At 50.0% G+C, this 16,839-nt stretch overlaps 1 protein-coding gene across 1 annotated transcript in view; it reads left to right on the top strand.

The window, feature by feature from the left end:
* Positions 1–3,162: 3,162 nt before the first annotated feature.
* The window catches only part of LOC114607435 (uncharacterized), a 68,153-nt gene continuing 54,476 nt past the window's right edge, over positions 3,163–16,839 (top strand). The window contains exon 1 of the mRNA XM_077936637.1: positions 3,163–3,455. Coding sequence (XP_077792763.1) covers positions 3,380–3,455 — 76 coding nt within the window. The 5' untranslated portion in view covers positions 3,163–3,379. The remainder of the gene's footprint in view (positions 3,456–16,839) is intronic.

The following is a 16,839-nucleotide window of genomic DNA, read 5'->3' as shown; positions in this document are numbered from 1 at the left end:
TTTTTCCTTTGACAACTGGTTGGAGGGTGTTCCACAGGGCGGGAGCCACCACCGAGAAGGCCCTCTGCCTGGTTCCTAGTAACTTGGCTTCTCGCAGGGAGGGAACCGCCAGAAGGCCCTCGGAGCTGGACCTCAGTGTCCGGGCAGAACGATGGGGGTGGAGACGCTCCTTCAGATGTACTGGACCGAGGCCGTTAAAGGTCAGCACCAACACTTTGAATTGTGCTCGGAAACGTACTGGGAGCCAATGTAGGTCTTTCAAGACCGGTGTTATATGGTCTCGGCGGCCGCTCCCAGTCACCAGTCTAGCTGCCGCATTCTGGATTAGTTGCAGTTTCTGGGTCAACTTCAAAGGTAGCCCCACATAGAGCGCATTGCAGTAGTCCAAGCGGGAGATAACCAGAGCATGCACCACTCTGGCGAGACAGTCCGCAGGCAGACAAGGTCTCATCCTGCGTACCAGATGGAGCTGATGAACAGCTGCTCTGGATACAGAATTGACCTGCGCCTCCATAGACAGCCATGAGTCCAGAATGACTCCCAGGCTGCGCACCTGGTCCTTCAGGGGCACAGTTACCCCATTCAGGACCTGCCCATCCCCTGACCCCACAAAACAATACTTCTGTCTTGTCAGGATTCAACCTCAATCTGTTAGCCGCCATCCATCCTCCAACCGCCTCCAGACACTCCAGAAAAAGATGATTCCACATCCTTACTCCTCCCGTTGGGATTTTTATGTGTGACTGGTAAGTGCGCATGCAATTTTGCGTGCAAAAATTGTGCAATCAGATACCACATTCACGGAATTTGCTGTTGCAGACTTAGTTCTTCAGAAAATCTGCAAGTCCTCAAGGCTGAAAATACAGCCTTGAATCAGATTTTGAGTAGTTGGTATTTTGCTCACCATTAATCTTGTATTGGGGACACGGGTGGTGCTGTGGGTTAAACCACAGAGCCTAGGACTTCCTGATCAGAAGGTCGGCGGTTCGAATCCCCACGACGGGGTGAGCTCCCGTTGTTCGGTCCCTGCTCCTGCCCACCTAGCAGTTCGAAAGCACATCAAGTGCAAGTAGATAAATAGGTACCGCTCCGGCGGGAAGGTAAACGGCGTTTCCGTGCGCTGCTCTGGTTCGCCAGAAGTGGCTTAGTCATGCTGGCCACATGACCCGGAAGCTGTACGCCGGCTCCCTCGGCCAATAAAGCGAGATGAGCGCCGCAACCCCAGAGTCGCCCATGACAGGACCTAATGGTCAGGGTAATCTCATATTGAGGAAAAGGGGGAGGGGAGAATTAGCCCTAAGGTCCCCACAGCTCTAACCCTCCCCCTTCCCCACAGCAAATAAACATAATTTTTACTGACCTATAATCTTTCTTTCTTTCTTTCTTTCTTTCTTTCTTTCTTTCTTTCTTTCTTTCTTTCTTTCCTTCCTTCCTTCCTTCCTTCTTTCTTTCTCAGATCCATCCTTGCAGCATTAAGTTTCGAAAATGTTCCTGGTCCATTGCCAAAGGAACAAAACAGAGAGGCGAGTTTATAAAAGGCATACCCATTTATTATGTCTGAGCTGCCCTAGTTTATGGATCAAGAGATCATTTTTTCGCAGCTGAAGGTAACAATATCCAGAGAGAAAGAGGTGGGGGGGGGGGTAGCATGTTTGTTGCGGCAACATTGCAACGAACTGCCATGTGGCCTCTGCCAGGATCATAAAGAGGATATGCAAATTATGGAAATTACAAGCCCCTAAAATGTACAGATTACAGATGTACAGATGTCCTCTGCATTGTTCGGGGCTTCCAATGTGGTCCTCGATGAAATGTAGCTTTTGTCCTGGCCTTTGGCACCTAAGATGCACACACAAACCTCTATCTATCATGCACTATCATTGCAGATGGTGCTGGAGAAGAGAAGACTCTTGAGAGTCCCATGGACTGCAAGAAGATCAAACCTCTCCATTCTGAAGGAAATCAGCCCTGAGTGCTCACTGGAAGGACAGATCGTGAAGCTGAGGCTCCAGTACTTTGGCCACCTCATGAGAAGAGAAGACTCCCTGGAGAAGACCCTGATGTTGGGAAAGATGGAGGGCACAAGGAGAAGGGGACGACAGAGGACGAGATGGTTGGATAGTGTTTTCGAGGTTACCAGCATGAGTTTGACCAAACTGTGGGAAGTAGTGGAGGACAGAGGTGCCTGGCGTGCTCTGGTCCATGGGGTCACGAAGAGTTGGACACGACTAAACGACTAAACAACAACATCATTGCAGAATCACAGACTTGTTGAGCTGGAGGGTCATCTAGTTCAGGGGTCAGCAAACTTTTAAAATTTTTTTTTATTGATTTTAACATAAAAATTATAAAATGTACCACAAAACTTATCACTTACCGTATACAATCTTTTTAGACTTCCACCAGCACCTCTGATGATCCACCGTTTTAACCACTTCTTATGCATTTCTTAACTTTATATTGCCTCTTAACAAATCATCCTTCCCCTTCTCCATATTTTTGCAATACTTCCAATAATATTCCTCACAAAACCTCTTGCAAACCTACAAACGTCGTCTGATCTTCACAAATACTTTTGAAGTAGTCTGTAAATTTGTATTTTGGTGTTCTGTTGGAGGCCGCCCAGAGTGGCTGGGGAAGCCCAGCCAGATGGGCGGGGTATAAATAATACATTATTATTAATATTGTTGTTGTTGTTGTTGTTGTTGTCATTATTATTAACCTGCTGGATCAGGCCGGGGGGGGGGGGCCCTATCCTGCCCTCGCCTGGCCAATGCCCACGACGGGGCACCCACAAACCTGCCTAGAAGAGCAAAACTCTCCTTTCCTGTGGCTTCCAGAAACTGGATTTTGGCTGGACGAGGGAGGATGGAGAGAGAGAGAGATCAGAGGCTCTTGCTCCCTGCCAGGCTGGTGCAACTGCCCTGGAGGGATCAGGGCCTTCTTGTTTGCCCTGCCTGGCTTGGCCTGCCTCTCTCTGTCTTTTCTGCAGTACCAGGCGCCCTCGACTTCCACAATCTCCACACCCTCCCTGCTATAGAGGGAGCTGCTGCTGCCTCTGCTGCTGCTGACATCATTGAGGATGACAGAGCTGTTCAGGCAGCGAGGGGGGAGCAGCAGTAGCAGCAGCCTGGTCCAGCCTCCCTCTCCCCCCTCCCCACCTCTGAGCTGGATTCTCCCAGGTCCCCCCCCCTCCCTCTACGGCGCAGGCTCCATCCCACCTCATCCTCCCTCCAGCCTGCAGAGCGCATCAGAAGCGCCTGGTCCCTTCTCCGCATCTCTCTCCATCTCTCTCCATCCAGCCTCCTTGCCTGCCAACTCCCCCCCCCCTCAAGACCACTTCACGCCCCCCCCCCCAAACCCCGCTGGATGCCACACCATGCCCGGAGAAGCCCTCAAGAGCCAGGAGGCCACGCGGGCCAAGGACCCAGGCGTCCTGAGGACACCTGAGACAGGTGAGTGCTGAGGTTTCTCTTCCCTTCTCCATCTCCAAAGGCGCACTGCTGAGTTGGCCAAAGGCGGCGGCGTGGTGGGGGGCGGAGGAGGGAAGGAGGGTTTTTTTGTGTGGGGGGGGGGCAATGTAAGCAAGGCACAAAGAGGGGGGCGGGGGTGGGGAGATGGAAGCAGGAATGGCAGGTTGGGAAACGCAGGGGCAGTTTTGGGGGGCGGGAGGGGCGGAGAATGTCTTCTCTGATCGGATGGTGGCTGGTTAGGCTGCCTGGATGTGGGGCAGAGCAGTTTTTTGGGGGGGGCAGGTCTGATGAGGGGCAGAGCATGGAGGACGCCTGGGTTCTTTCTCGGAAGGTGTGTGCGGCTGGATGTAGAGAAAGCAAGGAGACTCTCCTTTTCCCCCTCCCATTCTTAACGCGCCCCTCCCTCCCTAAAGGCCCTTCTCCCTTATCCTCAACCCCCAAGCTCCAAAAGATATGGGGCTTAGAAGGCCCCTTCCCTAAGGCTGACCTCTCTTTTCTTTGGGGGGGGGGCAAAGCAAAGGACTTTCCCCCCATGCACAGATTGTGGGTCGCTCTGAAAAGTTTTCCCCTTCTTTGTTTTGGGCGATCTAGTCATAGCTCCAGGGGGGGCAGAGACCCGGGGGGGGGGACTTGATCTGTGTTTGCATTTTGGGGGGGGCATAGTAACTTTCCCAAGCTCGGCTGAGAGGTAGGGAAGCGAGGCAGCTGCCACTCTGTCCTTCGCTCTCTGGGTGGGTGGGAAGGAGACCCTGCTGCTCTACCCACTGCGCATCACTGCCCTGTCTAATCCTAAGCGACCCCACAGTCAGACATCACATCCCTTACACTGCCCCACAGAGTAGCTCTTAAAAACCCTTCATGGCAATGACGTTCTCCCGGCGGCATCCTTGTTTGCACAGACGAACCCCCCCAAAAGAAGGGGAGGTAATTTCCAGGTGTGCCAGCACCTTTTTGACACCCCTGGGTGCCATTTGGGGGGGGCGAGAGACCCCACCCCCCTGCTCAGGCTGCTGCTAATCCATCCCTTTGGAGCCACCAGTATTTTCAGCCGACTCACTCGTTCCGCCCATCGGGGCTTATTGTTCCGAACTGTAAAATGGGCCCATGAAGTCGACGTGCGGCTCGAAAGCGCAAATCTTTCTACGGGTGGTTGGCTAGCTTGACCCGTGTCGGTTATGTGGGGCAGAACCTGCGGGTTGCCTGCTGGATGCGGGAGAAAAAAAACGAACCACAACAAATGCTTTTTTTAAAATGCAGAGCTTTGTTCCTTGCAATATAATGTGTGACGCGTCCAAGGAAGGGCCTTCGCAGCTTGTCAGCCTTTGCCCCCAAATCTACTCCCCCCTTAAAAAAAAACCCATGCAATGATGCCTCTGCTAAACCCAACTTAAATATATATATTTTAATCCATGCAAATTAAGGACGATTGGTTTTCTCTTTGCCCCAACCTCTGGGATGATTGGCAGAGTGGCCTAAGGGTTATGGCGCCCCTTCGTCCCCATAACCCAGAATCTGGATAAGAGTTTAAGGGCTGCAGGGATTGGTGGGGGGGAATATCAGGTCATTGGGGTTTCCCCTTAGATTAGGCCAGACACAGAGAACATTGCCTCTTTTTCTGCTGCGTAATACTATGACTTGCCCCAAGACCTTGCCATACGGCGGGACATTGTCCTTCTAAATAACTCGGTCTAACAAGAGCAAAGGCAAGACACTGACACCCCCCCCCCCCGCCAATCGTCTCTGCATCCTTACTCAGCAATAAATCCCACTTTAATACGATAGAACTGGAGAACAAAAAGCTATGAAGGGGATAGAAAGCTTATGCGATAAGCAGGTTTCTACGCGAGTAAGTCTTTCTGGGTTCATCTGCGCTGGGTCACACCTGCAGGAAATCGCCGGTTTTAGCAACTTTAATGTGAATGAGCTGCATATTTTTTTAACCGTCTCCTCCCACCCGCCTCTGATCTTCCTCCTTGCAATGTTTCTGTATGCAGAGATAGGAACATTCATTGGCAGCAGTCTTAAACTGAGTCAGAATCGCCGGTCGATCTAGCTCATAATTGTCGACACTGACTGGCAGAGTTTGGGGCAGGGGAAATTCCCCATATCTACCCAGAGATGCCACTGGAGGTTGAACAAATGGATTTTATTATTACGGTCACAGACCAGTTCCGGGTCACTTACAATATCGGGAAAATCAGAAAACACAACAGGAATACATTGAATTGCAATTGGGTATAACAGAGACAATTCAGGTATAGGTAAAGGTAAAGGGACCCCTGACCATTAGGTCCAGTCGTGGCCGACTCTGCGGTTGTGGCGCTCATCTCGCTTTATTGGCCGAGGGAGCCGGCGTACAGCTTCCGGGTCATGTGGCCAGCATGACTAAGCCGCTTCTGGTGAACCAGAGCAGCGCACGGAAACGCTGCCTTCAGATATCTTTTAAAGATAACATAGCTACTAATTTTCTTCACATCTGAAAGGAGGGCGTTCCACAGGGTGGGCGCCACCACCGAGAAGGCCCTCTGCGCGGTTCCCGCGGGAGCGGTACCTATTTATCTACTTGCACTAGTGTGCTTTCGAACTGCTAGGTTGGCAGGAGCAGGGACCGAGCAACGGGAGCTCACCCCGTGGCGGGGATTCGAACCGCCGACCTTCTGATCAGCAAGTCCTAGGCTCTGTGGTTTAACCCACAGCGCCACCCACGTCCCATACAATTCAGATATAGCGGCAGTTAAATCTGGATCACTAAAATATAACCTAAAATTATCATTTAAAACCTGAATCATTTTGATAGCACAGCTTGTTCCCTAAGTTTTATGGCAGCCGCACAGAACTGGAGGCTGAACTTTCCGTGTTCAAAAGAGACGCTCTGCCCCATTTTGTTACAGCCCTTCCCCGCGTCAAATAACTGGGATTCGGATAACCACGTTCGGTCGTCTTCCTGGTACTGAGCTCTCTCAGGAAGTGGAATGAGTGGATCCCGAAATTTGTGCCTTCAGGAAAAAGAAAGGGGTGTGGCTATGCGGCCAGAAACTTGCTAAATTCTCGGGGGCTCGTCTTTAAAATTTTATTGGGCAGCAGGCAGGAGAAGGAAGAGAAGCGTGTGTTTGGGTTTGGCACATTTTTACTTACAAAAGCATCTTCGCCTGGTCTGAGTGAGGCTTCCTGTATTCGTTTGTAACTGTGTACCTGGCTTGCAGAAGGAAGTGCCTCCATCCCTGCCCACAGCTCCTTAAAGCTGTCCCCCATCATTCTGCCCGGACGCTGAGGTCCAGCGCTGAGGGCCTTCTGGCGGTTCCCTCATTGCGAGAAGCAAAGCTACAGGGAACCAGGCAGAGGGCCTTCTCGGTAGTGGCACCCGTCCTGTGGAACGCCCTCCCTTCAGATGTCAAAGTGATAAACAACTACCTGACATTCAGAAGACATCTTAAGGCAGCCCTGTTCAGGGAAGTTTTTAATGGGTGACATTTTAGTGTATTTTTGGTCTCTGTGGAAGCCGCCCAGAGTGGCTGGGGAAACCCAGCCAGATGGGCGGGGTACAAATAATAAATTATTATTATTATTATTATTATTAGTATCCAAGGCTGGCAAAGTTTGGGCAGGGACCGGAGGCTTTGCATTGGGAATGTCAAGGTTCTGGTTCCTGGTCTTTCCAAATCAAAGCATTTCTGGTACCAGGTGATGATGATGATGATGATGATGATAATAATAATAATAATAATAATAATAATAATAATAATAATAATTTATTATTTATACCCCGCCCATCTGGCTGAGTTTCCCCAGCCACTCTGGGCGGCTTCCAATCAAGTGTTAAAAACAATACAGCATTAAATATTAAAAACTTCCCTAAACAGGGCTGCCTTCAGATATCTTTTAAAGAGAAGATAGCTGCTTATTTCCTTCACATCTGAAGGGAGGGTGTTCCACAGGGCGGTTGCCACTACCGAGAAGGCCCTCTGTCTGGTTCCCTGTAACCAAACTTCTCGCAATGAGGGAACCGCCAGAAGGCCCTCGGAGCTGGACCTCAGCGTCCGGGCAGAATGATGGGGGTGGAGACGCTCCTTTGGGTATACAGGACCGAGGCCGTTTAGGGCTTTAAAGGTCAGCACTAACGCTTTGAATTGTGCTTGGAAACGTACTGGGAGCCAATGCAGATCTCTCAGAACCGGTGTTATGCGGTCCCGGCGGCTACCCCCAGTCACCAGCCTAGCTGCCACATTCTGGATTAATTGCAGTTTCTGGGTCACCTTCAAAGGTAGCCCCACACAGAGCGCATTGCAGTAGTCCAAGCAGGAGATAACCAGAGCATGCACCACTCTGGCGAGACAGTCTGCGGGCAGACAAGGTCTCATCCTGCGTAGCAGATGGAGCTGGTAGACAGTTGCCCTGGACACAGAATTGACCTGCGCCTCCATGGACAGCTGTGAGTCCAAAATGACTCCCAGGCTGCGCAGCTGGTCCTTCAGGGGCACAGTTACCCCATTCAGGACCAGGGAATCCCCCACAGCTACCCGCCTCCTGTCCCCCAAGAACAGTACTCCTGTATTGTCAGGATTCAACCTCAATCTGTTGGCCGCCATCCATCCTCCAACCGTCTCCAGGCACTCACACAGGAGCTTCACTGATGGGAAAGTCCTCTCTCTGGGGAGCCCCTGTTGGACTCTGGGACTACTCAGGACTGGGACCCAAACATGATCCTTCAGGCCCCTTTTACTGACCCTTGGGGCTCCCCACACACACCACCAGCCCCTCTTTCCAGGCCATGCCTCTCACCTGCTCTGCTCTGTGAACAATTTTACCTGTCTGGAATGGGTTCTTGAAATCTGAGAATTCGTCTTGCCTTCCTGGGTGGAGAGATGTCAGAGGGGTGCGCATGTGGCTGTCGAAACCTCTGATTTCTGTATGGCTGAAATATACAAAGGATAGCTCAGTTGGTTAGGGCATGGTGCTGATAAGGCCACGGTTGCAGGTTCGATCCCTGGATGGGACAGTTGCATATTCCTTCATTGCAAGAATGAATATTGGATTAGACCAAGGGTCAACAAGCTTTCTCAGCTGTGGGCTGGTCCACCGTCCCTCAGACCTTGTGGGGGGCCGGACAATATTTTTTTGGGGGAATGAACGAATTCCTATGCCCTACAAATAACCCAGAGATGCGTTTTTTTTAAAAAGGACACATTCTACTCATGTAAAAACATGCTGATTCCTGGAGGCCGGATTGAGAAGGCGATTGGGCTGCATCCGGCCCACTGGCCTTGGGTTGCCCACCCCTGGATTAGACGATCCTTAGGGTCCCTTCCAATTCTGAAATTCTATGATTTTATGAAATGCAACACCCATTGCTTTGCCTACTTTTGTTTCAGGACACGCCCACTTCTAACCCTGACCCCACCCACTTTTCGTCTCTGTACACACCCACTTCGGCCTCTGGACACACCCACTTCGGCCTCTGGACACACCCACTTCGGCCTCTGGACACACCCACTTCGGCCTCTGGACACACCCACTTCAGCCTCTGGCCACACCCACTTCTGCCACTGGCCACACCCACTTTCCCACTGGACACGCCCACTTTTGCCACTGTCCACACCCACTTTTGCCTCTGGACACACCCACTTCTGCCACTGGACAGACTCACTCCTGCCACTGACCACACCCACTTCCCCTCTGGACACACCCACTTCTGCCACTGGACAGACCCACTTCTGCCACTGACCACACCCACTTCTGCCTCTGGACACACCCACCACAAGCATGTCTGAGTTCTCCTTTTAAATCTCAAGGGAGACCTGGGAAAGACTCCCCCTTGTGACCCTTGGGGAGCTGCTGCGGACAATATTGAGCTCGATGTTGTGTAAGGCAGCCCCCTTGGAATGGCAAAAGGCCATAGATCAGCGATAGGACATCTGTTTTGCATGGTAAAGGTAAAGGGACCCCTGACCGTTAGGTCCAGTCATGGCCGACTCTGGGGTTGTGGCGCTCATCTCGCTTTACTGGCCGAGGGAGCCGGCGTACAGCTTCCGGGTCATGTGGCCAGCATGACTAAGCCGCTTCTGGCGAACCAGAGCAGAGCACGGAAACGCCGTTTACCTTCCCGCCACTTTGGTAACTATTTATCTACTTGCACTTTGATGTGCTTTCGAACTGCTAGGCTGGCAGGAGCAGGGACCAAGCAACGGGAGCTCACCCCGTCACTGGGATTTGAACCGCTGACCTTCTGATTGGCAGATCCTAGGCTCTGTGGTTTAACCCACAGTGCCACCCACGTCCCTGTTTTGCATGGCGAAGGTACAGTCTCTGGCATTTCAATTGAGGGCTGCCTGAAACCCTGCAGAGAGGCTGCCGGCCTGTGCGTGGACTTCACTGAGCTAGCTGAACCAATAGTCCGAGTCTGCATAAGGCAGCGTCCGACATTCGTATGAAACCGTTCCTTTCTGCCAGGCTGGTTTTTCTGTTTCAGAGATAAAGCTTCTCTTTCTCCCCAAATCTTCACCGATGTCCAAGGAGGGTTGCCAACATTATCAAATTTTTTCCTGGCAAGGCTCCTATGCTTTTTGAGAAGTACATAGAAGGTGTCTAGACATCTAACAGCAGGTCATTTTCCTGGCTTGGATATGCAGTGCAGTCTTCACAGAATAAAAATTCTACCTGTGTTTTTTTGAGGGGGGGGGGAGAAGATTGAGAAGCAGAAGCTCTCCTCTTACACACACAAACACATACGTTGGCAACTTTACTCCTGAGCCGCTACAGCTGAACCTCTGCTCCCCCCTATTCCGGCGTTCTGTATCTCCCTCCTTTCCCTCAGTTCTTATGGGGGTTACCAGACAATGTTGTGGTTTAGTTGTTTAGTCGTGTCCGACTCTTTGTGACCCCCTGGACCAGAGCACACCAGGCACTCCTGTCCTCCACTGCCTCCCGCAGTTTGGTCAAACTCATGCGGGTAGCTTCGAGAACACTGTCCAGCCATCTCGTCCTCTGTCGTCCCCTTCTCCTTGCGCCCTCCATCTTTCCCAGCATCAGGGTCTTTTCCAGGGAGTCTTCTCTTCTCATGCAGTGGCCCAAGTCTTGGAGCCTCAGCTTCAGGATCTGTCCTTCCAGTGAGCACTCCGGGCTGATTTCCTTCAGAATGGAGAGGTTTGATCTTCTTGCAGTCCATGGGACTCTCAAGTGTCTCCTCCAGCACCAGAATTCAAAAGCATCCATTCTTCGGCAAACAGCCTTCTTTATGGTCCAGCTCTCACTTCCATACATCACCCCAAAATAATACCATCCCATCAGGCCATTGCAAAGGGCTGTCTGAAAAGATCCGCAACTGTCGCTGAAAACAGCCAGGTATTGCTTCTCTTTTGATCAACTTCTCCTTCCTTTTTCTCTTCTTATTTCCGCTGTGTTGAGCTTTTTAGATTGTAAGGTCCTCGGGCCAGGGACCTTATCCTCTGGGCAGATCCACAGCACAACCAACGCGCATTTACAGCACTTTGCTCCCCCCCCCCCCCGAGAACTGTAGTTTGTTAGCGGTACAGTCATACCTCGAGTTGAAGTAACGGAGCGCGTTACTTCCGGGTTTCTCCGCTCGCGCATGCGCAGAAGCGGCAAATCGCGACCCGCGCAGACACACGGACGCGGGTTGCGTTCACTTCTGGATGCGAACAGGGCTCCGGAACGGATCTCGTTCGCATCCAGAGGTACCACTGTACTGCAAAGTGTAGCTCTGTGAGTGGGAAACTACAATTCCCAGGATTCCTTGGGGGGGCAAGCCAAGGGGTTTAAAAGTATGTGTGGATGTGTTTTAGGTGCACAGTGTGGGTCACCCATTTGCAAGCATGAGGATGGTGCTAGCTGCAGAGACATAATAATAATAATAATAATAATAATAATAATAATAATAATAATAATAATAATAATATATCTGAAGGAGCGTCTCCACCCCCATCGTTCTACCGGACACGGAGGTCCATCTCCGAGGGCCTTCTGGCTGTTCCCTCCCTGCGAGAAGCCAAGTTACAGGGAAGCAGGCAGAGGGCCTTCTCGGTGGTGGCACCCGCCCTGTGGAACGCCCTCCCACCAGATGTCAAAGAGAAGAATAGCTACCAAACTTTTAGAAGACATCTGAAGGCAGCCCTGTTTAGGGAAGCTTTTAATGTTTGATGTATTACAGTATTTTAATATTTTTTGGAAGCTGCCCAGAGTGGCTGGGGAAACCCAGCCAGATGGGCGGGGTATAAATAAATTATTATTATTATTATTATTATTGATAAATAAAAAAGGGGTGGAACGTCTCATTCAGGAATCTAACAGTGCGAACCCAAAAGCATCTACTCAGAAATAAGTCCCGTTCAGTTCAAAGGGGGGGGGGGGTCGCTTCCAGGTAAATGAATATCTTAAGGGTACATAGAGCAATAACTTTAACAATAAAATACACCCCATAATTTTCTCCCCACCCTTCCTCCTTTCAGGGCTCCATCCACCCTCCCAGATCTCCCCCCACCCCTTTTGGAATGATCTTGACATCAGCAAAACCGAAAGCAGACTGAGTCATTCTATTGTTCGCCTCCCCCGCCCCCCGCCATGTGTCAAACGAGCTGTCTGCCTCAAAACGTCTTTTGCAAAATTAAATTAAACTCCACTTGGAAGTTAGATTTAATTTAATGTCTGCTGGGTGCCTCGTTTGAAACGCACGGCGAAAGAGAAACACAAATGTGCTCCCGGGATGGAGGGGAAAGGGGGGGAGTCCGTGATGTCACAGGACCTGGCCAATTAGTGCTGTGCACAGTTGGCGTCTGCCTTGGGCATACAAAACCTCGGCTGAATCCTGCAGGGACGATTGTTAGATATGAATGAAATGCAAGAAGGTGGAGGTCGTCAGTGTTACCTGCCTCTTGTCTATTCATGGAAACAGTGTGGCGCTGTGCCGGATTTACGTATAAGCTAAACAAGCTATAGCAGCGCACGGAAACGCCATTTACCTTCCCGCCGGAGCGGTACCTATTTATCTACTTGCACTTTGACGTGCTTTCAAACTGCTAGGTTGGCAGGAGCAGGGACCGAGCAACGGGAGCACAGTGCCAGTCCCTGTCAATTACTTAGTAAAGGTAAAGGGACCCCTGACCATTAGGTCCAGTCGTGGCCGACTCTGGGGTTGCGGCGCTCATCTCGCTTTATTGGCCAAGGGAGCCGGCGTACAGCTTCCGGGTCATGTGGCCAGCATGACTAAGCCGCTTCTGGCGAACCAGAGCAGCACCGTTTACCTTCCCGCCGGAGCGGTACCTATTTATCTACTTGCACTGATGTGCCTTCGAACTGCTAGGTGGGCAGGAGCAGGGACCGAGCAACGGGAGCTCACCCCGTCGTGGGGATTCGAACCGCCGACCTTCTGATCGGCAAGTCCTAGGCTCTGTGGTTTAACCCACAGCGCCACCCGTGTCCCATAAGCTATAGCTTAGCCCCCCCCCCAAAAAAAATTTAAAGGGGAAAAAAAGGGATGTACATTTCCAAAATAAAAAGATAAAAAACAAATAAAATAAAACCTATAAACAGAAACTGGGCTTTGTGTTCTGTAGGCTCCTATGATATAAGTCAGGGGCCCCGCCTGCTAGCCTGCTCCCTAAAATATCACTGGTTTTCTCCTTTCTATATATAGGGTGCCTAAATTCTGCATGGACTGATTGCAAGGCAACATGTGCAAATGGCTTGAGATACCTATGAGGTCCGTAAATTACCATATAGCATTTATTCAACACAAAAAACAGCAACAATTGGTTGTTGACAAAGGACAGCCGGACATCGAAAGGGCCCCATTACCTTCAGTAGCTAATGGCCTCATCAAACCTAAATCCGGCCCTGAGTGTGGGGTAGTGGTTAGAGCGTCGGACTAGGACTAGGACCTGGGAGACCTGCACCACTGTATATATTTGAAGAAGATGAATAAACGAGTAAATTAAATGAATTTGGATATGCAGAAGATATTAAAAATTAATTTAAGGAACTGCAGGAAGAGGGGGAAGGAAGTCAAGTTTTGAAACATTAAAAGGGCTGCAAAATTATTGAAATGTATAAACCTGAAAAGCATAAATAATTTTTTTTAAAACAAAAAACAAAAGTGCTCTCGGCACCCTCAATGAACTACATCCCTGCACTGCAGGGGGTTGGTCTGGATGACCCCCCAGGGTCCCATTCCAGCTCTTCAATCCCATGATTCTTTGGGGGAAGCGTGGCTGTTTAAAGCGGCGTAAGAAAACGCATGTTACAGATGTGGCCTGGGCCTGCTTTTGTTTTTCACCTGGGCAAAAGGGCACATTGCCAAGAAGCCTTGTCCGCCCAGCCGCCTCCCCTCCTTGCATTAAATCCTTTGGCAAGAAGCAGCCTCTGAATAATGAACGAAACGCTCTCCAAGCAGAGAGGCTTCAGCCTTGCACTCATGCGCCGCACGCATGTGCAGCCCCCGGCCTTGGAGTCGGGAGATACCGAAATAACCAAAGTCGCAAGCGTCAGGAGCTGGCGGTGGGCAGAGGAGACGAGCGCTCACCCCCTCGAGGAAGTTCAAGGCCCTTTTGCTGAACGCTAAGCTTGCGGCGCCGAGATGAAATGAAATAAAAGCCTGCCGCTGTTTCCTTCGCAGAGCTGCGATGCAGAACTTGCTGTCTCCCAGCCAATTAGCAAAACGCTAGTAATATCCAAAAGGCAACACGATGGCCAAGTACAACAACGCGATGTCAATATAAACTCTTTATATAATCTGCACGGAACATTGAACAATATGAAATGCCGTATTTTTCGCTCTATAAGACGCACCAGACCACAAGACGCACGTAGTTTTTGGAGGAGGAAAACAAGAAGAAATATATTCTGAATCTCAGAAGCCAGAACAGCAGGAGGGATCGCTGCGCAGTGAAAGCAGCAATCCCTCTTGCTGTTCTGGCTTCTGGGATAGCTGCGCAGCCTGCATTCGCTCCATAAGACGCACACACATTTCCCCTTACTTTTTAGGAGGGAAAAAGTGAGTCTTATAGAGCAAAAAATACGGTATATGAAATATGCACTCTCTGCAAAATCAAATAAACAAAAATCTTCTAAATCTCTGAAAGTCACAAAATGTGCACTCTTGATGGATTCTCTTGAAAACATAGAGCCAAATTGTCAGGGGCTCAGGAGCAGAGGCACAGGAAAGGGAGGAAATAGAGAGCGAGGGGGAGGAATCCGAAGGAAATGTTAGCGATGACAGCGGTCCGAGGTCTCTGAGTCTTTCCAGCGAATCGGAAGATTCACAGAAAGGGGCTCCCATGGTCAGAGCACGGGGGGTGCCTAGGGGGACACCCCAGGAAGAAGGGGCCAGAGGGGACTCAGAGAGCAGCAGTTGGAAATCAGGACCAGCTTCCCCACCAGAGCGCAGTAGGGGGAAGGAGTCCCAGGTATCGGGAGCAGGCGGCTCACCGCCAGCGGGAGGACATGAGTCAGGATTGGCCACGCCTCCATCGGAGAGCGAGGAAACGGTCAAGAGGAAGGTTGGAGACTGGGCGCATGTGCCAAGTTCAAATGTACAGGAGGGCGGCGCAGTTGGCAGCCCGGATAGGGAGCCAGGTCCCAAAGCCCGCCGAAAGGAGGGAGAAGAGTCAGGGGGGTCAGCGTCAGCGTCAGAAGAGTCCAGGAAGGAGGGGACCCCGGGGGGTAGAAGGACCCAGAGGAGAAAGGAGAGACGGAAGAGGTGGAGTAAGGTTAGAGTCTTAAACTGGTGTACAGGGGGTGGAGACTCAGATGGAGCTTCGCCGGTCTAGCTTCTAGACGTAGAGCTGCGCGCTGCAGCTTGAAAATGGAAACTGTACCTCAATAAAGACTTTTGTACACTACTACCCGCTAGCGTTGGTCCTCTGTGAGCTGGGACCTGGAGCAAGCTCTGACACAAATAAACATAAGTCTTATAGGTCTCTGAAAGTCTTTGTAGACTATGCAAGTCTCTGAAAGAAGCAATTGGTCAGATTCTTATCTGGTGAAAATAAGCTGTAAAGCTTTGTTTTATGACGTCCAACGCTGCCGAAGTGGTCCGCAAACAGACGTGGTGAACAGTGATTCCGGATATTCCCACTGTTTCGTGGAATTCTTCTTCAGCACAGCAGAAGGATACAGAAATTCTTCAAAAACCCATCTATAGGGTGAATGGAACTGTATGAACTACAATTGCTAAGGAAGTGGTTCAGTGTTCTGTATAGATTATATAAAGAGTTTATATTGACATCGCATTGTTGTACTTGGTCGTTGTGTTGCCTTTGGGATATTACTGACACAGGGGTTTAATTGTTTAATTAGGAAAACACGGCTGCGCCTGCACACATTTCACTTGCATGATTCCACTTACACGTGGTTCGTAGAATCATGGGAAAGAGTCCATCAACAGTGTCTCCGAAAATTTTTACACATCACTTGGGAAGACGGGCAAACTCTAGTACCAGTGTACTGGAAGAAGCAAAGATCACTGGTGTCAAAGCGATGATTCTTCAACATCAATTTCGTTGAACTGGTCATGTTGTGTGGATGCCTGATTATCTTCCAAAGCAACTGCTCTATTCCAAACTTAAAAATGGAAAGCGTAATGCTGGTGGTCAACAAAACAGGTTTAAAGACTCTCTCAAGGCAAGTCTTAAAAAATGTAGTATAAACACTGACAACTGGGAAACACTGGCCTGTGAGCGCTCCAGTTGAAAAACAGCCTTTGCCAAAGGTGTCATGGGCTTTGAAGACACTCGAACTCAGGACGCAAGGGAGAAAGGTGCTAAGAGGAAGGCACGCTTGGCAAATCTACACCGTGGTCACCTCCTGCCCGGAAACCAATGTGGAAAAGCCAGGTGATTTTTAGAAGACATCTGAAGGCAGCCTTGTATAGAGAAGTTTTAAACTGGCTTTTTGGGGGTATGTGTGTGTTATTGGGTTATTGCTTTTGGTTTGATTTTATATAATAAATAATAAATTGTTATTTATACCCCGCCCTTCCCTGTTCAGAAAACTGGGCTCAGGGCGGCTAACAACATATCTAAAACAATTGATGCAACAAAAAACAACTTAAAATACAGTATAAAACGTGAAGAACTGCCCCTAGGCTGCCCCTATTTTCATCAGAGGAATTTTGGAGGGTGTGGAGTTATGCGACCCCCAAGCCAAGGAGATAAATACCTATAAAACCTTTAGAAGACACATGAAAGCAGCCCTGCATAGGGAAGCTGTTTAATGTTTTATTATGTTTTTATATATGTTGGGAGCTGCTCAGAGTGGCTGGGGTAACCCAGTCAGACGGGTGGGGTATTATTATTATTATTATTATTATTATTATTATTATTATTGAATGTTGTTGTTGTTTAGTCATTTAGTCATG

This window comes from Podarcis muralis, chromosome 12 (genome assembly GCF_964188315.1).
Source record: "Podarcis muralis chromosome 12, rPodMur119.hap1.1, whole genome shotgun sequence".
In the NCBI taxonomy this organism is placed as follows: domain Eukaryota; kingdom Metazoa; phylum Chordata; class Lepidosauria; order Squamata; family Lacertidae; genus Podarcis; species Podarcis muralis.
The sequence above is the reverse complement of the archived record's forward strand: the minus strand, read 5'-3'. Positions and strand labels throughout refer to the sequence as shown.